At 45.0% G+C, this 21,848-nt stretch overlaps 1 protein-coding gene and 1 long non-coding RNA gene across 4 annotated transcripts in view; one reads left to right on the top strand and one right to left on the bottom strand.

Moving 5' to 3' along the window:
• The window catches only part of LOC119165489 (uncharacterized), a 385,136-nt gene that overhangs the window by 16,247 nt on the left and 347,041 nt on the right, over positions 1-21,848 (top strand). For all 3 annotated transcript variants that reach the window (XM_075872576.1, XM_075872575.1, XM_075872573.1), the window contains exon 2: positions 8,825-8,896. In XM_075872576.1, coding sequence (XP_075728691.1) covers positions 8,825-8,896 — 72 coding nt within the window. The remainder of the gene's footprint in view (positions 1-8,824; positions 8,897-21,848) is intronic.
• On the bottom strand, positions 17,621-21,523 carry LOC142769376 (uncharacterized). Its single transcript, XR_012885807.1, has 2 exons — positions 20,999-21,523; positions 17,621-18,053 (listed from the first exon to the last, which is right to left on the bottom strand). It is a non-coding gene; the product is annotated as an uncharacterized LOC142769376 (long non-coding RNA).

The following is a 21,848-nucleotide window of genomic DNA, read 5'->3' as shown; positions in this document are numbered from 1 at the left end:
AGCGCTGGTCGCACTGACCGCACCGCGATGCCAAGCACTCCGAGATTTCCCCTAAGACTGAAACAGACTGCACATGCTGTCGGGGAGCTGAGGAAGTGATGCAACATGTTCGGATTGAATGTGGTAGCGTCCGCCCAGGCATACGCATGGGTACTAGCCTCCATGAGGGCTTGGGTTTTAGGGACAACCATGGAAAGCCGAACACGCCCGCGATAGAAGCAAGTAAGAGATAGAATATTGATGGCAGATAAGTAGAAATAATGAACAGAAATATTGGGAAAGATGCGGTCATTCTACCTGAAAAGGTAGATAGATGGACTGTTATTTATAATTTTCTTTGTTATAAGATAATTTTAGTCGAAGTAAGTAAGGCACAAAGCAGGGATAACATAAAAATAAAGTTCTATTTTCGGATTTTTTTTCTTTCGAGCCAGGTGGCACAGACGTCACCGCCCCATTATAAAGGGGACGCTGTTAGCATCCATCCGTTCATCCGGCTGATCGAGTGCAATACACATACAAGGTCGCGGCTTTACAGTACTCATCATCCCCACTCTGACCTATGTGATGGGGCAGAGTCTCGGCGAATAAATTAAATGCCTTGCTACCTAAACGTTCCCTTACAGTTTGTTAAGAACCCGTTTTTTACTTGCTGCGTTCCCAGTGGTTTAGTTGAAATATAAAGTGCTGTATATGTGAATAATTAAGAAAAAATTGACCATTCCCTCTAAAAACCGCAAATGCGTGAGCAGTAGGGGGGGACATGTACTTACGAGGAGCAGTGCTAACATTTGAACAATCCACTGAATTATGATATGCGATCTATAACAGCGGCAGTGATAGCATGGTGCACTTATTTTAGAAGAACAATCATCCCCGTAGCTGTTATAGAACGGTAAGTGTTTGAAATATTGCCACGGGGTGTGGCCGAAGACAGGAGACTTCGTGTTGGGATTTAACTGTTTATTTGGGCGAACCTATGCCCGGTAAACAGAAAGTCCAATTACAGCAGCAGTCTCGCACAGATAGCAGTCTCAGACTGATAGCGGCGAACGGAGCGTCGGCCTTCGATCAACAACTGACAAGCGGCGAAGCGCGTTGGCATTTATACTCCCGCCGTCGAATGTTCTGGCGCTACCGCTGGCGGTGGCGTACGTTCCAGAACAATCTGTGCCATTCGCACAGTGGGCGTGATCTTATCGAAATGATCTACTACAGTCCGGAACCTTCTCGAAAACTGCAGGCGTGGTTTGCGCTGAGAATCGTGTGGTGTAAGGCATCGTCTCGATGCTTTAACTAAAGATGAAGGTATAATAATGATGCAAGAAAGTACAATGAATAAATTACGATACAACAATAACACAAAAAGAAAGCACTGTTTCAGTTTGTTAACGCGCATGAAACGGCTTGAGTCGTGCAACATAGACGACTTCAGGTCGCGATCGGCGTCGTTGAGAGTTCGTGATGTCGTCGGGGACAACCTCGTAATCAAGTGGGCCGAGACGTCGAACCACCCTGTACGGTCCGAAGTACCGTCGCAGAAGCTTTTCACTTAGTCCACGTCGGCGTATCGGCGTCCACACCCAAACACGTTCACCGGGCTGGTATTCCACGAAGCGTCGTCGAAGGTTGTAACGGTGGCTGTCGGTCGTCTGTTGATTCTTCATACAGAGCCGCGCAAGTTGTCGGGCTTCTTCGGCGCGATGAAGGTACTCGCTCACATCGAGGTTTTCTTCGTCGGTGACGTTGGGTAACATGGCATCGAGCGTCTTTGCCGGGCTCCTTCCGTAGACCAATTTGTATGGAGATATCTGCGTCGTCTCCTGCACCGCCGTGTTGTATGCGAAGGTCACATACGAAAGAATGGCGTGCCACGTCTTGTGTTCGACATCGACGTACATTGACAGCATGTCGGCGATCGTCTTGTTAAGCCGCTCGGTGAGGCCGTTGGCCTGTGGGTGGTACGCTGTCGTCCGGCGGTGGTTTGTTTGGGTGTATGCCAAGATCGCTTGAGTTAAGTCGGCAGTGAATGCCGTTCCTCTGTCGGTGATAAGGACCTCCGGGGCGCCGTGACGTAGGACGATATTTTCGACGAAGAACTTAGCTACCTCGGATGCACTGCCTTTTGGCAGGGCTTTTGTCTCGGCGTAGCGGGTGAGGTAGGCGATAGCTACCACGATCCACTTGTTTCCGAAAGCCGACGTCGTCGGGAATGGCCCAGATAGGTCCATACCAATCAGCTGGAATGGTCGGCGATGTGGTTCAATTGGCTGCAGAAGTCCCGCTGGCCTTGTCGGCGGTGTCTTGCGTCGCTGACAGTCCCGGCATGTCCTCACATAACGAGTGACGTCGGTGGTAAGACGCGGCCAGTGGTACCTTTCTTGTATCCTCGCGAGCGTGCGAGAAACACCGAGGTGCCCTGCCGTCGGATCGTCGTGCAGGGCCTGCAGGAGTTCTGGTCGCAAAGCTGAAGGCACCACAAGGAGGTACTTAGCCCGAAGCGGTGAAAACTTTTCTTTTGTAGAAGACCGTTTCGTAGAAAAAACGACGCAAGTGCGCGCTTGAATACCTTCGGGACTTCGGCGGTCCTGCCTTCGAGGTATTCTATTAGGGCCTTAAGTTCCGGGTCGGCCCGCTGTCGTTCAGCGAAGTCGTCGGTAGTTATCGTTCCCAAGAAGTAGTCGTCATCCGGGTCGTCGGGTAGCGGTTGGTCGACAGGCGCACGAGAGAGACAGTCGGCGTCGAAGTGTTTTTTGCCGGACTTGTAAATGACAGTAATTTCATATTCTTGAAGTCTCAGGCTCCATCGTGCGAGGCGACCTATAGGGTCCTTCAAAGTGGCTAGCCAACCCAAGGCGTGGTGGTCGCTCACAACTTTGAAGGGCCTGACGTAGAGGTATGGGCGCAATTTCGACGTAGCCCAAATGATGGCGAGGCATTTCTTTTCTGTTGTGAAATAATTTGCTTCTGCTTTGGATAGCGATCGGCTGGCGTAACTAATAACCCTTTCAAGTACGTCAGCCCTCTGCACAAGAACGGCGCCAAGACCTACGCTGCTTGCGTCAGTATGTATTTCTGTCTCGGCGAATTCGTCGAAATGGGCAAGTAACGGAGGCGTCTGGAGGCGATGTTTAAGCTCCTGGAAAGCGTGTTTCTGTGGCGTTTCCCACTTGAACTCCACGTCGGCCTTGGTAAGGTTAGTGAGAGGATCGGCGATGCGGGCGAAGTTTTTCACGAACCGCCTATATTAGGCGCACAGGCCCAGAAATCGGCGCACGGCTTTCTTGTCAGTCGGCGGCGGGAAGTCGGCGATAGCGGCTGTTTTCCGTGGATCGGGACGAACCCCAGACTTGCTGATAACGTGCCCCAGAAACAAGAGCTTTCATACGCAAATCTGCACTTTTCTGGCTTCAGTGTGAGTCCGGAAGTCTTGATTGCTTGAAGTACAGCTTCAAGGCGCCGAAGATGCTCGTCGAAACTCGAGGAAAACACGATGACGTCGTCCAAGTACACAAGGCAAGTCTGCCACTTCAATCCTGCCAGTACTGTATCCATAACGCGTTGAAAAGTTGCAGGCGCTGAGCAAAGGCCGAAGGGCATCACCTTAAACTCGAAGAGGCCGTCCGGTGTTATAAACGCCGTCTTCTCTCGGTCTCTTTCGTCGACTTCGATTTGCCAATAGCCAGTCTTGAGGTCCATTGACGAAAAGTACTTGGCGTTATGGAGCCGATCAAGTGCGTCGTCTATTCGTGGGAGAGGATACACGTCCTTTTTTTGATTTTGTTCAGGCGGCGATAATCGACGCAGAAACGTAGGGTCCCATCCTTTTTCTTCACTAACACCACGGGGGATGCCAATGGGCTCTTGAACGGCTGGATAATGTCATCCCGCAGCATTTTATCAACTTGTCTCTTCATTGCCTCACGTTCTCGCGTCGAAACCCTGTACGGACTCTGACGGAGTGGTCCGGCATTTTCTTCGGTTATGATGCGATGTTTCGTGATTGGGGTCTGCCGAATTTTCGATGACGACGAAAAGCAATCTTCGTATTGCAGGAGCAGGGCCTTGAGCTGTTCTTGCTTATCGTTCGGAAGTCTGGGATTGACGTCGAAAGCTATGGGAGGGGCTTGGTTCCTCTGAGCAGGTTCCGCAGAATCGGTGAGGGCGAAAGCACTGGTGGCTTCGACAATTTCTTCGATGTATGCGACCGTTGTTCCTTTGTTCACATGTTTGTACTCATTGCTGAAATTCGTGAGCATAACCGTTGCTCTGCCTCCCCGCAGCTCTGCAATTCCTCTTGCGACGGAAATATTTCGGGTGACCAACAGATGCTGACAGCCTTCAACGACGCCTTCGAAGTCACGTGATTTAGGAGCGCCGACTGAAATAATGACGCTTGAGCGAGGCGGAATGGTGACTTGTTCTTCCAGCACATTCAAGGCATGGTGTCCTGACGGCGTGCGCGGCGGTAGTGCTTCTTCTGTGGATAACGTTATGGGCTTTGTTTTTAGGTTGATTACAGCACCATGCAGGCATAATAAGTCCATGCCAAGGATGACATCTCTCGAGCAACGCTGTAGGACTACGAAGTCTGTAGGATAAATACGGCCGTTAATGGTGACTCTCGCTGTGCAGATTCCTGCAGGCGTTACGAGATGACCTCCGGCTGTGCGGATTTCAGGGCCTTTGCAAGCTGTCCTAACTTTCTTTAACTTCGCGGCGAACGACCCACTGATGACAGAATAGTCGGCTCCAGTATCGATGAGAGCGGTCACACTTAGGCCGTCGATAAGAACGTCGAGGTCGCTAGTTCGCCGTCTCGCATTACAGTTAGGGCGTGGCGTCGGGTCACGGCTGCGTCGGCTTGTTCCGCTGCTTCCATGTTGCGTCGTCAGGCCACCTTCGGTAAGTGAGCTTTCGCCGTCAGGGCTTTGCCTGGTTGGCGTTGTGTACGGAAAGCTCCGTCGCGGCGTCGTCGGAGGATCTTCGGTAGTTATTCGCGCAGCAACCGCACCTCCACCAGTTGCTGCCCTTAGTTTCCCGGATACGGGCTAGGAGACCGGCCCCGCGTTGGGCCAGAGTACTGTCGGTGGTGTGGTGACGTGCGGTGGCTGGGCGACGGCGAACGCGAAGGGCTTCGTGGTGTCCACCGAGTTCCTGTCAGGTAGTCGGCGATGTCACGTGGTCGTTCTCCTGGCTGTGGGCGCGGTGCATTGACGGCGAAGCCACGCAGTCCCATTTGTCGGTACTGGCAACGGCGGTATGTGTGTCCGGCCTCGCCGCAGTGGTAGCAGAGCGGGCGGTGGTCAGGGGTGCGCCAGACGTCAGTCTTCCTCGGTGCACTGCGCTGGGCCGCTGGCGAACGGTATGACGTCGGTGGGGGTGGTGGCGGCGGTGGCGTCTGTCGACGGAAGTGCGATGGGGCGGCGTTCTGGCGTGGACGGGGAGGAGCGTTGTGGCGCAGTGCAGCGGCGTAGCTCATAGCTTCCGGCTCGGGCAGCGGTGCGTGGGGAATTTGAAGCGATTGCCGAACTACTTCTCGCACAATGTCGGCGATTGAATCCACTTGAGGCTGCGCTGAAGGCAACAGCTTGCGCAGCTCTTCTCGCACGATCGCTCGGATCGTTTCACGCAGGTCTCCGGAGTTACTGGCTTGAGCAGCAGCGCAGCATGCAGTCAGGCGACGATTATACTGTCTGGTGCGCATGTCCAGAGTCTTTTCGATAGTGGTCGCTGCTTCGTTCATGTACCAGACGCCCCCGTTAAGCCGTGTACCCAGCACCTTCGGCCACGTCACGGGGTCGTGACGTGGCCGAAGACAGGAGACTTCGTGTTGGGATTTAACTGTTTATTTAGGCGAACCTGTGCCCGGTAAACAGAAAGTACAATTACAGCAGCAGTCTCGCACAGATAGCAGTCTCAGAGTGATAGCGGCGAACGGAGCGTCGGCCTTTGATCAACAACTGACAAGCGATGAAGCGCGTCGGCATTTATACTCCCGCCGTCGAATGTTCTAGTGCTACCGCTGGCGGTGGCGTACGTTCCAGAACAATCTGTACCATTCGCACAGTTGGCGTGATCTTATCGAAATGATCTACTACAGTCCGGAACCCTCTCGAAAACTGCAGGCGCGGTTTGCGCTGAGAATCGTGTGGTGTTTTGGGACGATAACAAAAAACTTGCGACAGTCTTCCTGTCAGATCGAAGACTTCTCCGAAGGAGATTCGAGCGCTGTAATCTGCCCTAGCACCAACATATTGGTGTCATTGCTAAGTTCATGACTGCGGATAGCACGTTTTTGGCTAGGTTCACGCATTACGGATAAGTTAGGAATTCACATTTCTTTGTGTCATCAACTGCGCACGTGCACACACACAGATATACTCGTCCGCGTACGATTGATGTCAGTGCAGCGAATGCCTAAACTGAAAATCATAAACTGAAAGATGCGGCATATCCCACGCATTGTGAAAATCATTTGCGAGCGAAGTATATTCAATGGCCGTATATTCTTTTTGAGCAGCTTGTTACGAAGTAGAACAACAGCTTTGGGCAAATTGAGTAGTTTGATGCATACTGTGTGCTTAGACATTCCAACTACACTGGCTCGACCAATAAATTCAGAATGCACACTCAAAGAAGGACCCCCCTTGCCAACCCAAGAAAAAATCAATAACACACACAGGCGCTAACTTTCAACAATTTAATAAAGCGAAGACAATGGAATAGATAAGGGCACACGTGACATGATATATAGGTCGAAAAATGTTTAGGAGATAAATGTGCGATCAATTCATCGATCGCTGTAACATTGAAAAATGTATGTTACCTGTGAAGTAATTGATTGTGTCGTATTTTGTGCCTCCTGCGCCGGCGTTTGTGCGAGGTGAAATGCGCCCTTATCTGTTCCGTTCCCCTGGCTTCAGTAAGATACTGAAGCTTGGCGCTTGTGGTGCGCAATTTTCAGAACATACGGTATGACATTGAATACTTCAGCCATTTGAAAAAAAGGTAGCCCTGAGCAAAAACGTCCGCATAGTGTTCTCAGCTCCAGAGAATAAGTCGACCATGTAAGTTTGCGAATCCTACAATAGGGAGTCGCAATCCGCCTGTGGAAAGGATCGTGTGGCTAAGTTTGTTGAATGTTCCCTAGCTGCCGTCAAGATGTTCTCTCCGTCTTACGACGTGGTTTACACAAGACAGTCCTAAATGTGTCAATGGGCGCTTGTGCGAGCACTACTGCAATGTAAGAAAACAGGGTTTTTTGGACTAACTAGTGCATGCACTCTGTTGTTTCACCGTTGTGTGATTATGGGCCGTAACCAATGGACACGAGAGATTGATTGATATGTAGGGTTCAACGTGCCAAAACCAGCATATGATTATTTGAGACGCCGTAGTGAAGGGCTCCAGAAATTTTGACCAGCTGGGGTTCTTTAACGTGCACCCACCGAAATATGAGCATCCAGGGCCGCAGCATTTTCGCCTCTACCGAAAATGCTGCCGCCGCAGCGGGGGTTTGATCCCCCGACCTGCGATTCAGCAGCCTAGTACTTTATCCACTAGACCACCGCGGTGGGACGACACGAGAGATTATTGAGGTGAATTCTAAAGTGTGCTGGCGGCTGTTTCGCTTGCTGCAGACATACCAAATTGGTTTTTCATCACGGGAATGGACGACAAACAAAATTTCAGGCGCACACATGATGATCATGACATGAAAGTCATTTACGGTATTAATTACGTCCTCTTTGTAACGTTGTGCTGAGTTTAATGTGACAATTCAACCTTCTTCAATTGCGCTTCGCAAATCATCGATTCCCACTATACGTGGGATCTACCTTTTTTTCCTGTGTGGCTTTAGCTTAAATTGATTATCTGTTTAGCACTTCGTGCCTCAGCTATTCGATATTGTGTACTATTGTCTTTCATAAACTTTAGGCTACCAGTATGCTCACATCTTGTCACTTTCTTCTCTTGTTCGTCATTTTAGCTGTTTACATCTGACGTACTACCAGCGTCAAACGAAACCCGAACAGTGGCAAGCCTTTGCAATAGTGTAGTACGTGCCACCGAATTATCACCATTGACAGGCATGCGCATCCTGTTGGGCAGCTTTGTGCATATATGAGTGTATGTTTAAGTGGACGGCACGCACTACACTATCGCAAAGGCTTGCCGCTGTTCGGGTTTCATTTGACGCTGATAGTACTCAAGTCGCCATCACAAACGATACGTGTTCAATAACATTCACTATAGACATGTCTCCACCCTCCCGAACCATTATTTCACAAGTCGAACAGATGACATGCAGAAGCCTTGCTTCGGCGGCAGGTGGTGGAAACGGCTGTTGCCGAGGCTTTTGAAAGCGAAAGTGAAAAATTTAAGGAAAGGGTCCAAAAGATTTTTAATTGACACGTCCATAGTATTTATACTAGATCAAGCTATGCGCCTGAGAAAACGGAGGAGTGCCCTGTTTATGCCAACATTCTCAAATAAATCTATAGCGTTTATAGAACTAGATTCCTATTTAATTTATTGATATCAGGGTTTAAAGGGCCATAACCACTATAAGATTATGAGAGACGCCGTAGTGGAAGGCTCCGAAAATTTTGACCACCTGCATGGTGTTCGTTACCGTGCACCCAAATATTAGCACACGGACCTACATAACTTACGCTTCCTTCAAAAATGCAGCCGCGGCAGCGGGGATTCGAACCCATGACCCACAAGTCTTGAGACTTAAGGAATATCAGCATTTCGGCCAGGCGGTTCATGCAAAAGTGCGGTTATGTGACGTTGGCGCACGTTTCTCCTTTTACAGGTTGATCCCAACGACCTGGATGATCCCGAGGATCTGCGAGAGCTGTTCGACGCGGCCCGGCAGATAATGAAGGTAGTGAGCAAGAGGCATTCCATGCTCACTTTACTCTCAATCAACGTGCGAGCCTCGAAGTGTTGTTCTTTGCACGAGTTAGTGTAAATAGATGCAAAAACGTTTCATTTGTTAATGGAAAATGACATTGTTGATAGGCAGTTCAAAGGAGATAACGCTAATATAATAATAATGATAATATTACCAATATTATTATTATCAATATTGCCCATTCGGTACGGTGACTGCGAGTCATGGCTCCCCGCTATAGAATGGAAGAAGATGTTCTGGGGCAGCGCGCGCTCTTGATAGTAGTTGTTTTGATTTCAGACAGCCATCTTACCAGTTTTTTTTTGCGCCTTTCCGCCGGCTAAGTTCTTCGTAGTTGGAGACCTTTTGCAGCACGTGGTGATATTATTATTATTATTATTATTATTATTATTATTATTATTATTATTGTTATTATTATTATTATTATTATTACAATACATGTTAGCACAGGAAGGCACATGCATAGTACGACGAGGAAGATGGGAGAAAGCAGGGCTGGAAACGACCACCTGTCGAAAAAGGGAGCTTGACTAACTTTACGAATGGAGCACTACTAGATATGACGTAAAGGAAGAGAAGAGCAATCGCACCTTCAGACGAAGATGAAATATACACAAAAAAGAAATAGAAAAAAAGTCCTTTGGAGATGGCAGACCAAGTCATTTAAACACGTTATTATTGTGCTGCGCACGGGGACTTTATCACCATGGCTTCCCCTGATAAAGAATTCCGCACCGCCGGTGGTTAGCAGCACATTCACTTGCGAACAGACAAGCATCGAATGTACGTGGCCTTTTTTAGGGAGGCCCGTGTAGCCTAGAGTCGAGGCTTGTCTGTCCACTTCTACGTGGTTTGGTGTCACGGGGAGATGTGTGGTTGGGAGACGCAAAAAACAATGTTTTTTAAGAGTGTAATAATACTAATAGCTGTGACAGAACAATACGAAGTATCTAGAAGCACAAACACTTCACACTAGTCAGGGACATCACCGCACACGTTATGAATATGAGGACCTACCTTTGTCATCGACTATTTAGGCCTTTTGATGGCACGTTATGTTACTCAATTTACATTATACTGTCACGGGGTCGTGACGCGGACGAAGAGAGCAGACCGCATGTTCAGATGAAATTGTAACCAATATTGTGACCACGTGAATCAAAAGTCAGGTTACTGCAGGGAACTGGTGGTGATAGCAGGGAACAGAGCGTCGGCCAACTGACAAACGGCGAAGCGCTCGGCATTGATACTTGTGCCGTCGAATATTTAAGCCTTAGCACTGGACATCGCGAAAGCTATAGAATAATTACGAGTATTCGCACCTTACGCAATCTTAAACAGCCAGTCAACAGGCTTGAACTTCTTGTTTTTTAGATCACCCAAACAAGCTTGGCAACTCATAGAATAGACCGCAGCAATCACGTTTTCTGAATATAACAGAGTTGCGCGCCGCGCAGTCTCCAATTCAAACAACAATTTTCGCGCTCTTTTCCTACGCCTGACCGATGCTCCTTCCGCGCGCAGTGACCACAACAAGGCGATTGGCGACGTGACGCAGCACGCAGCTTGTCGATTTGTCTAAACCAGGCCTCAACAAGGAGCGGTGAAGTAAAGGGCAGTTCCTGTTCGCACCCACAGATACGACAAAGCTATTCAATCATACGAGTTGCAAAACTCGTGTGAATATGAAACTTCTGGACGTAACACCGAAGGTACTACGATGAGGTAGTTGGCGTGATGTGGCGAGAAGCTTTTATTGACGAGGATGTTGTTACGCAAGAAAAGCAACGCTACACCCTAAAAAGTTTTACACCTTGAAGGGTGTATTTGTTCCGTCCCATGGGCAACACCCTCGTAGGGTGTCTGGGAACACCCTACACAATAAGGTGTTTAGAAACACCCTGAAACCGTAGGGTGCAAAGAAAAGTTACACCGTATTTTAATAGGTGTTTATGAACACCCCTAAACTATGGGTGTTGGATGAAGCTACAACCATTCGAATGGGGTGTACACTGAAAACCCCCTTGAAACGATGGCAATTATATGGATGAGCATACTTGATGAAATGAAGCGCAATTAACGGGCAACAAAAGTAGAGACACAGGGAGTTAGCTTAGACTTGTGTGTTGAAGAGAGCCGTTCACAGCACTTCATTCCTTCAAATATGCATCACCAACTGGCCCAAGCCTCAATTGTTCTCAGGGAGAAGCATACATGAACGTTCTCTGCGGCTGGCAGGGAAGATGGAAGATACTGGTCTCACCCACTGCACTTGTACCTGCATGAATGCAGCTGATAAAATAAGGTGGCATGGTCTTGAATGAGATGCCTGAGACCAGGGTATATATGTGTAGTTAGACAGGGCCGAAAACGACAAAGAAGGGGAAGGCACTTACACACACACACACACACATACACACACACACACACACACACACACACACACATACACACACACACACACACACACACACTAGTGCAAGCAGTAACCTGTAGCGTAATGTCCAACCGAACATAACGCCGAAGCAAAAAATAATTTTAAGCCCATTAGTTAACATCTGCCTTTATTATAGAAAAACTGCAAATCTGAAAAACAGGACTCTGATGGCATTCTGCGAAATTTTGAAATATATCACGGGACCAAGTTCCTTGCTCTCTATACTGAATATTCATTGTTTTCAATACAATAAATCTCCACAACATTCAAAAAAGTTTGCAGCATATCCACGGAGTGAATGATGGAGAGTGGGGCGAAGCATTCGTCCGTCCATGCGTCCGTCTGTGTGACCGTCCATGCGTCTGTTCGTGCGCCCGTCTCTGCCTTCGTTCATGCATCCGCACCTGCGTCCGTTTATGCGTGCATCCATGCATCTGTCTGTGTGTCCGTTCGTCCATCTATTCAACACTCCAAGTCCCACCATCTCGCATCTGTTTATCATATATTCCCCATATAGAAGCACCGCCATTCAGTGCACATTCCAAGGACTAAACGAGAGGTGGTACACACACACTTTCTTACGGCTTGCGCTTCGGGTCTACTTCCCACCTTCAACCACCTTGAGTTCATGGTATATACTAGTTCACTGTACTCATGGCACTGCGGCCCAATGCTCGCTAAACTTTTCTAAAACCAAGGAGGTTACGCCCAGCGAGTAAAACGTAGCAACCTTTTCCTGTCAGATAGTGCTCAATGTACATGCCAGTGGCTGCTAATGTAAAATGAGAGACAGGAGGATTCAGCTTTTAATTTCTTACGGCTTGCGCTTCGTATCTGCTTCCCCCCTTTAACCACCTCAAATTCATTCATGGTATATACTAATTCATTGTATTCATGGCCCTGCGGCTCAACGTTCGCTAAACCTTTCTAAAACTAAGGAGGTTACACCCAGTGAGTATAGTGTAGCAACCCTTTCTTGTCCGATAGTGCTCAATGTACATGCCAATGGCTGTTAATGGGGATCGCAGCGTGCGCGTTGACTAAAAGCCAAATGCTCCTGTCTCTAATTCTCCATTAGCAGCCATTGGCATGTACATTGAGCACTATTTTTTATTGTTAAACAACGCACAGAAGAAATCTGTTACCGGCACCACCTTGGAGGTCAAAATGATATACTTGGCACCACCTTGCAGGTCAAAGCGTAAGACTGTTTACATACTAAGACGGGACGCGGGACGAATGGGTGCCGCTATAAGTTGCTTTGCTTCTAAAACATTTGCGCTAGTCAGGCAAACGACTGAGACGTATGGCGTTTGATTGACACCTATACAATAGAAAAAAACGCGTAGAAAAAGTAAGCGAGTTTCTGGAGTGACATTTACAACCTATTGCATCTCGCAGTATATATTTCGACATTAAAAAAGAGAACATTCAACAAGGTAGTGTGATTGGGGTTGTATTAATGTAATGTCAGTGTTCGTATACTTCTAACTGCAAAACCACTCGTCACTGCTGTTTGCACAATTATCTTCAGCTGCTGAGATGACTGGTGTCTTAGAGAGAAGTGGGGTGAAGCTGTTCTTTCTGTACAGGAAATTCGATCCCGGAAACCTAAAATAAATACACAAGGAACAATGACTGAAATTTCACAAAGAGTGCAAAATACACTGTGCACCATGCACAACTAACTGCTTTTGTATGTGTAAGTATAAATTGAGTGCATATCAAGCATATTCAGAGGCATCGGGCTCTATTGCAGTGAGAAATGGTAGAAAAGGTATGCTGAGCAATAAACGCAATAAAAAGCGCGCTGCGGCCGAATCATTAAAGCTTTCGTTCCGTAGATGTGAAACTTACTTTACCCTTTCAGCTTGCTCGCGCAGGCAAATAAAAAGGTGCTGCTCCAAGTTGATAATGTTCCATTATCTACATGCAACGACCAGTATATATGAATGTCAAGTTCTATGCTTAGGTATGCATCAACACATATGTATTTCTGCAGATCTACCATGGTACTCATTCGATTAGTTTATTAAAAGGAATACAGTACGACGCGCAACAACATATACATTTTTTATCTGTATTGCACAAAAGCACAATGCCACTGAGCATACATGACGGTATGCGCATTGAGAAGGTATTCAGTGCAGGTAACTTGTAAAATTAAGTACTGTACAGTTACGTATTAAAATGCGAATGATACTAGTGTTCTTGGACTGGCTCACATTGGCACGATTATATAATGGAAGAATCGGCTATTCAATCAATCAATCAATCAATCTTTATTTTTGCATAGTATGGTTACATCATTAAGGATATGCAAAAGAGGGTCCCAAGGTCAGAAAAACCGTACCGGGACCCTGTGTACATGATCATTAGGTAAGGATTACAAAATATGCACGAAAATGGAAAAATAAAAGAAATATCAAGTCAACCTAAAAACAAGTGTACAATAGTTATACAGAAAGAATACTACGATAACGATAATCGGAGACATCGACATTTTTACGCGTACAGAACTGTTTTCTAATTGTATAAATACTGATATTAAATATACATACACATACATATATTATATACACACATCTATATACACATATATATTCATACCAAAAGTGAAAGCACGTAAAGAGATACACCATGAACAATAACAATGTATTTCACGTAATGTTCATATGTAAGTATAGAGGAAAGAAAAAAAGCACAAAAAACAGTACATGCTATGAATAAGTTATAATAATTGGTTCAAGAAATGAGCTTTGAGTGTTCTTTTTAAAAGAGGAAGAGATGACGATGTTTTGATGGGGTGAGGAAGAGAATTCCATATTTTGATAGCACAGAATGATGCTGTCGTTTTATCATAATTAGTACAAGCTTTAGGCAGCAAGAAGTGCTTTTTTTGAGCAAAGCGAGTAGGGTTATTATTCTTCAAGGAATCCAAGGAAATGAACTCGTGGGTAAGATCTTTATTAATTAACCTGAAAAGCAAGGTAATTAGGTTAAATGCAAATAAATCATTAGTGGTGAGCACGTTATTCTCCATGCGTACGATATTAATATTATCGCGACTAAAGATAGAAATAATGCGCAGAGCTTGATTTTGTATATGTTGAATAGAAGAGAAATGACACTGATATGTGTTGCCATAGGCAGCAATACCGTAATTTATATGACTATGAATGAATGCGTGATAAAGTGAAAGGAGAGCAGAAGTAGACAGACAATGTCTAGCTTTTATTAGTGCTCTTATGCCGAAAGAAGTTCTTTTCCTAACCTGTGATATATGATTGTGAAATTTTAGTTGTTCATCGAGATAGACACCGAGAAATGAAACGCAGTCGCTAGTCGGAATGAAGTGGGTGTCTAGGGTTACCTGAGGTGAAAATTGAAGTCGTCTTTGAGGAGAACGAAAAACCATGAATTTAGTTTTGTTTGGATTTAAAATCAAGTGATTATTCTGACACCAAGTGACAATATTAGCTAAGGCAGTATTTAATTTATTAGTTAACGTTGTTATAGATAAATCCGAGTCTGAGATAGTAGTGTCATCAGCGTATAACATGCATTGTGAGGGTGAAGCGTGTAGAGGAAAATCATTAATATATAGGATGAATAATAATGGTCCCAAGATTGAACCCTGTGGCACCCCCTGATTAATTGTTTTAGTGTCTGAAAACTTGCCAGATAAATAAACTGTTTGCTTTCTGTCTCACAAGTAGTTTTTCAGAAGGATTAACGCTGGTCCTGTTATTCCATAGGCTTCTAATTTTTTTAGTAACACACCCTGATTAATTGTATCAAAAGCCTTTGAAAAATCTAAGAATACGGATCCAACAATGAGTCCTTTGTCTATGGAACATTTAATGTAGTCTGTTAATGAGATTACCGCCAAGTCGGTCGAACTACCAGAACGGAAACCGAATTGGCGGTCGTTCAAGAGAATAATTTTTTTTAGGTAGCTACTCAGGCGACTAACAAATAGTTTCTCAAATATTTTGCTGACGGATGATAAGATAGAAATAGGTCGGTAATTGGAAATAATTCACCTATCACCTTTCTTAAAAATGGGTATGACTTTTGTGTTCTTAAGGGTGCGTGGAAAAATTCCAGTTTTAAAGATGCTGTTAATTAGGCTGGCCAGCGTTGGAAAGATTAACTGGCCTACCATTTTTAGGTGACGTGCATGAATGTCATCTAATCCAGGAGAGGTATCTTTAAGGCTCTTAATAGTGGTGAAAACTTCTTCTGATGTTACAGGGAAAAGAAAAAACGAAAAATTAACTCGACTCATGCTACATTCAGCGCCCGTGTGATGCTGATTGTAAATTTCAAAAAAGAACTCACTGAAAGCATTAGCCCTTCAAGCGCGTCATCGTACGTACAGTCATTATACATAATTTTTGAGATTGAAGTGTGACACGTTGTTCTGTTTAGGAATGTATTGAGCAACTCCCATTTTCTTTTAGAATTTTTCTGGCGACTTATAAATTCATTTTCGTAATAACTTTTCTTAGCCTTTTTGAGCAAAGAATTTAAGATGTTGCAGTACTTTTTGTATCTTGATGCCAATTTTAGATTGAAAGGTCGCTTCTTTGTTTTTTTTTTATAAGTTTTCTTCTTTACGCATGCTTTTAAGAAGACCCTTGGTTATCCAAGGACATCGAGGTGAATTGTAACGCCGTTTACATTCGCTAATAATTGTATTCCGAGACACGGCTTCTCGAAAAAATTCGCAGAAACTTTCGAGTGCACATTCAGGATCTTGCACCTGATCAACTTCAGACCAATCGATATTACTCATGTCTTCTATAAAGCTGCTCTTATCGAATACTTCGGCTAAGTATCGTGTACTGTCCGAGCTGGTCGACGAGTTAAAGATGATGAAAATAGGATAATGATCGCTAATATCAGTTTTATTCACCCCCGAGATAGGTGCAGGAGTGATGTTGGTTAATGCGTGGTCTAGAAGCGTTTCTCTTCCATAAAGAGTGCATGTTGTTGGCGATGTTATGAGTTCCTCGTAACCAAATCCACTAAAGCAATCAGTATAATCTACATACAGCCTGTTGTCGATATCTAACAAATTGATATTGATATCATCCACTATGAGAACGTGTTTATTCTCTGCAGCTAATATGTTGAAAATGCGATCGAGGTGAATCATAAATTCAGATGAACATGATGATGGCGAACGGTATATACAGCCAAAACAATTTTTTTTGAATCAACGGACAAAAAGGAATGATCAAGTTCAATCCATACCGACTCACACTGCGCAATAGGTATACTAATGTTGCGCCTTCTAGTGTAGGGGATTTTATCGGAAATAAATACAGCTGGTCCTCCATGACAATCATTTGAGCGGTGACGTTATTCTGATTGATAAGACGGAAATTCAAACATGTCAGTATCAGCTTGACAAAGCCAGGTTTCGGTTATGCATATGAAAAAAAATAGAACAGAAAGGGAAGTAAGAAAGCTACTAATATTATCGTGATTACGCCGAAGGCTTCTTGCGTTCAAGTGAACGCGGCAAGGATTGTTGTCAGATATCAAAGATCATAAATTAGTGGGCGACAGAAAAGCCATGTTTCCCATATATGTTGCATTTCATGGTCGTAATCAGAAAAGAAGGAAATCTATGTGAAAATGCGCAGATCTGAGTCTGCGAGAATGCGAAACACCCTGCTGTCATTAGTCTTTCGCGCCTTTATCTGGCAGTTTTCTGTCCACAGAAGGGACCACCTTTTTTCTTTCTTCAGCGCAAGAGCCCTAGAAAACAACTTTTTGTTTTCGAGAGTCAAGTGACCGTTTACATACACGGCCCGATCAGTCACATTACCGAAGCCGATCTGGGATGTGTGAATCCGAGCTTTTCGCGCCTTCTTAACAAATTCGTTTTTTTTTTCTCGCGACAAACAAAACGTGCAATGATATTTTTTTCGCCAGATTTTGCAGCAACACGGTGAACAAAATCCATGTCATCAGTCGAGACAGGACAGCCTATCGCTTGCCCAACCTGCTCAAGAATGGCTGCGCATTCTTCTCTTTGAGTACTTGGGACGCCCTTTATTTCAACGTTGTTCATTCTGGAATACTGATCAAGGTCAGCCAGTTTTTTTCTGAGGGCTTCATTTTCATTAGCAAGGGCTTTGTTTGCAGCAATAAGCTCGTCCTGTCTTGCACGTATTGCATCATATTCCTTACTTAGAAATTCCACTGTATCGCAAAGCGAACCATGTTCGTCGATAGAACGGTTCTTGATTTTTTCTAGTAGCCTTCCTGTTAGGTCATTCACGAGGTCCTCCAACTTGTTTTCAAACTTTGTCTCGAGCGATTCGAGCCTTTTCGCGAGTTCAACATTTGATGGCATTCTAGTTTACGACAAGACAACAAACCAAAATGCGCAATGGCTCAGCAGCAGCCGCGGTGAAGCTATTTTACAGAAAATACCTTAAAATGGAGCGCAACCAACCTGCAGATACAAGAAGAGGCGTTTACGGGATGTTGACTTTGCCGTGGACTGCTGCTGAATGTGGCGACGACGCTGTTCGCAGAGTCTTTTATAGCCCTTGTGGAGCGGCTAGCTTACTGCGCAGGTCCAGAGTGCCGCCAACAGGGGCTTGTCAGTCGATTCGAACGTCCTTCTGTCCACGTGGAAACTGATACGGTGATCGTCAATGCTACACCCTGCGGATACAAGAAGAGGCGTTTAAGGGATGTTGACTTTGCCGCGGACTGCTGCTGAATGGGTCATTCCACATCAGACGTCCCAGCCATTTTGGTTACCACTGCAAATGTATTCGAAAAAAATTGCGCTGATTTTACAGCATTAAAAAAGGTAACTGCTAGAATATTTCGCAAACAAATATTTTAATTGTCACGTGGCTGCCTTCTGAACTTCCCGGAATCTCGTCTGGATGTTTGTAAAAAAAATTATTTCATAAGTATCTCTTCTTCCGTGCCAAATTTGGTCTACAGGTTAAGTGAAGGGCTTGCGTAAAGTGTTTGAAGCTCAGTAATATTATTGCCATTTTTCGACCACATGCCTCAAATAATTTAGCCGAAACGTGTTATATCTGCATTTTTCTATGTCAATACTGAACTTTGAATAAATATCTGAGGAGTGAAAACTTAATCCACACAAGGTATTTTTGGAGGAAAAAATATTTTAGACCTCTCAAGCTGTCAGACTTTACGAGAAAAAATCGCAAATTTCACAAAATAATTGTTTTGTCTATAATGAGACGCAACTTGCACCATGTGGTGGTTGAATTAAAATGGACTTTGTACCTAAATCGAAGCAAATAAACTGTTCTTTTCATGTGCCAAATTTAGTCATAGCAATTTATGTTTTGAGAAAAACATCACCGCATATCCACGGAGTGAATGAAGGATGAGTGGGGCGCAGCGTTCGTCCGTCCGGACGCACAAACAGATGGACAGACAGTCTGACGCCAGTATGGACAAACAGAAACACGGACGGACTCACGAACAGACCGACACATGGAAGCCCGGAGGGATAGATGTACAGACGAACGGATGAAAGCACAAATGTACGGACGAACGATTCGCCCAACGAATCATCATTTTGTCCGTGTATATGCTATGAAAACTACTAACGCTATCTATGGTGCAACTCATAAAGTGGTTACATAATACCAGTACGACTACAGAGGAGGGAATGACCAAGGCCTCAAGAGCTTTGCCCCTAAATGATTTTTGAAGTTACAAGTTCCCCATTCGCCATTTGGTCATACAGCAGCCGACGCCTGGAAGTTCCCCATTGCCGTTGATGGGAAAATTCAAAAAATATTTTATTCCGTGAAATAGAAATCGTAATGATGAAACTTGTCACATACAAAGAACTGTTTATTTGCTTTCAATTTAGGTAAAAGGTGATTTTTAATTGGACCATCACATGGTGCAAATTGCGTCTCAATACGGACAAAAATGAAATTCTGAGAAATGAGTGATCTTTTCTCGTAGAGGTTAACAGCTAAGATGTCTAAAAATACTTTTTCATCGAAAAGCCTTTTCTGTGAAGTAAGTAGTTACAGCTCAGATATTCATACAAAGTGCAGTATAGCAACGAGAAAATGCAAACGTAACCCACTTTGGCTAAATTCTTGCAGACGTATGTGGCCGAAAATTTGTATTACTATTGCTGAGTTTCAAACACCTTACATAAGCCCCTTTACTTAACATGTACCAAAATTGGTATAAAAAGGTGTGGTACTTGTAAAATATTTTTTTTTCACAAACACTCAAACAGCTGTCTGAAAAGTTTGAAAGCAACCACGTGACCAAAAATGTTTTCTCTCCGAAATATTCAAGCAGTTCACTGTTTTCAGTGCATTAAATCAGCACGATTTTTTTTTCAAACACATTTGCCATAGCCGAGAAATTGGCTGGGAAATGTCGAATAAAGTGACCCTGTTACCTTCACTCAATGACCATTGCATACTGCTAAATTAGGGCCATTTGTTTCAATCATGCTGTCAGGGTGAGAAAGCATAACTTCTTCCCGGTGCAGCGTAGGCTGTTCAGTGGCTGTGCGTGTTGTGTTCCCAGATAGATATGCTGCCCAGTCTTACATTTCGGCTGCAACACATGCTTAGATACCGTGCATAATGTATAACAATAAAGTGTTTTTGTGCAACAAAAATCTAATAATACGCTTCACATAGCGGAAATACTTTTAACATCTGAAGTACTTAGTGAAGTTAAACGCCAAAGCGAGGCGATGGCAATGAAACTCTGAATAACAAGAATATTTTGCAAGTTACACGTGATGGAAGCAATCTGAATAAAATGTGCTCGAACGTTAGCAGTTATGTTCAAACAAGCGTTTGTGCTGTTCAAGTAGGCAATTCGACCACAAACACATACTAAAGGTCTGTTCAAACAAAAGTCCAGCTTCAGTGCTCAATCCGCAACATAGGCACGGCTGTTGGCAGTGTCACGCTACGTTGCGGGTGAACGAAAATACCGGTGAAGACAAATTTAACGAAATTGAATGTATTAGCAAGTAGGCAAACTTCGTGAGGCGCACCTAACGCGCAACAATATACTGTGTTGTCACCCGATGCATCAATCCGAGTTATCACGGTAGTGTTACCGCACAAAACGAAAAAGAACCGAAAAGAACGACATGGACACCACGCTCTTGTCTTCCGTTCTTGGTCTTTTTGTGCATTAAGAAAAAAAGAGAGTAAATGAATTACCAACATGCCCAAGCATATGCGTCTTACATACGGTTGATGCTTAGAGCTAACAGGCGCCGTCCCCCCAAATGTAATAATTAGTAAATAAAATGAGCAGCAAGAGCGGGCCCTGTTAAAAACGGCTGCCAACAAAGGGCACCGCTAAAATCTGTTCAATTTCTTCGCTGAACCTCGGCGGCGCACGCTCACTCTGCTTTGTACTCGAAACAATCTAAACAAACAAAAAAACTTGCCAACGATCACACTTCGCCATTATCCCCGTGAAACAGTTCGGACAAATATTCTCGCTAAGTAAACAAATGCTGATTTGTCATCAACTAGTTGAAAACAAAATTGTTTGAAGGCGTTATTCTCGTGCTGACGCAGTTAACAAAGCGCTGAACGGAACAACGTGAGAGCGGTACTCACTATTTCACTTCGAGTGCTCCACAATATGAATCCACAGGTCCAGTCTTCAGGATGGTGCATCTTCGCAATAATCAGCACTGACAAAACACACTGGTGGAGCACAGAGCGCAGGCACATTTCAAACTAAACACTGACTAATAAACTCTACCGATCGAGAAGCCAGGCGCACCACACGCACACACCGGAAGGTTTATCGCCAGCGCACGCAGTGACATGTAAGACGATGTCGACCCCTTTCCCGCGCAGTGCGCCCGGCGCGCAGCAATACCGGGCAGCCCAGGTTGTCTAGGCGACGAGACTTCATGGCATCGGCGCGCTTTCAAACCGGCTAGATGAGGTTTAACGCTAGGTCGGGCCCTCTGCTGATAGCGCGGGCGCTGCTTTTTTTTTTTTTGCGGCAGCGATCATTTGCGTTATACTCGTTCTTTAACAGTGCATCTGAATCACAGTGAACGTTGTGACGGTGCAGTGCGACCAGCACGAGCTACTAGTCAGAACGCGCATTTGTAATATCCAGGAGCAATGTTTAGCGCACCTTCACCGACCTAATGAAGTGAATTTCGGTAAAAAAGCGAAGCTGATGCTTTTTGCTTAGCTCTATGGGTCTTTAAGGACTGCACATTCAAGGTCATGCAGGCGATATTTTATCAGCACTTTCATTTCGGTAAAGACATTGCATCATTGCATGCATCGGCCGTCACGCTATTCGATGAGAACATATTGCCACGTGCGTACTGCTAGGAAGACGAAGACGACAGGGCATACGCGATCTGCACGCTTTTATGCAGCAAGAAATAACAAAAAAGAACAGGAACGCTCTGGCACGCAGTAAATAAAAATACTGAGCTGC

Source organism: Rhipicephalus microplus, chromosome 8 (genome assembly GCF_043290135.1).
Source record: "Rhipicephalus microplus isolate Deutch F79 chromosome 8, USDA_Rmic, whole genome shotgun sequence".
Classification (NCBI taxonomy): Eukaryota; Metazoa; Arthropoda; class Arachnida; order Ixodida; family Ixodidae; genus Rhipicephalus; species Rhipicephalus microplus.
This window is presented reverse-complemented; position numbering and strand designations above follow the sequence as displayed.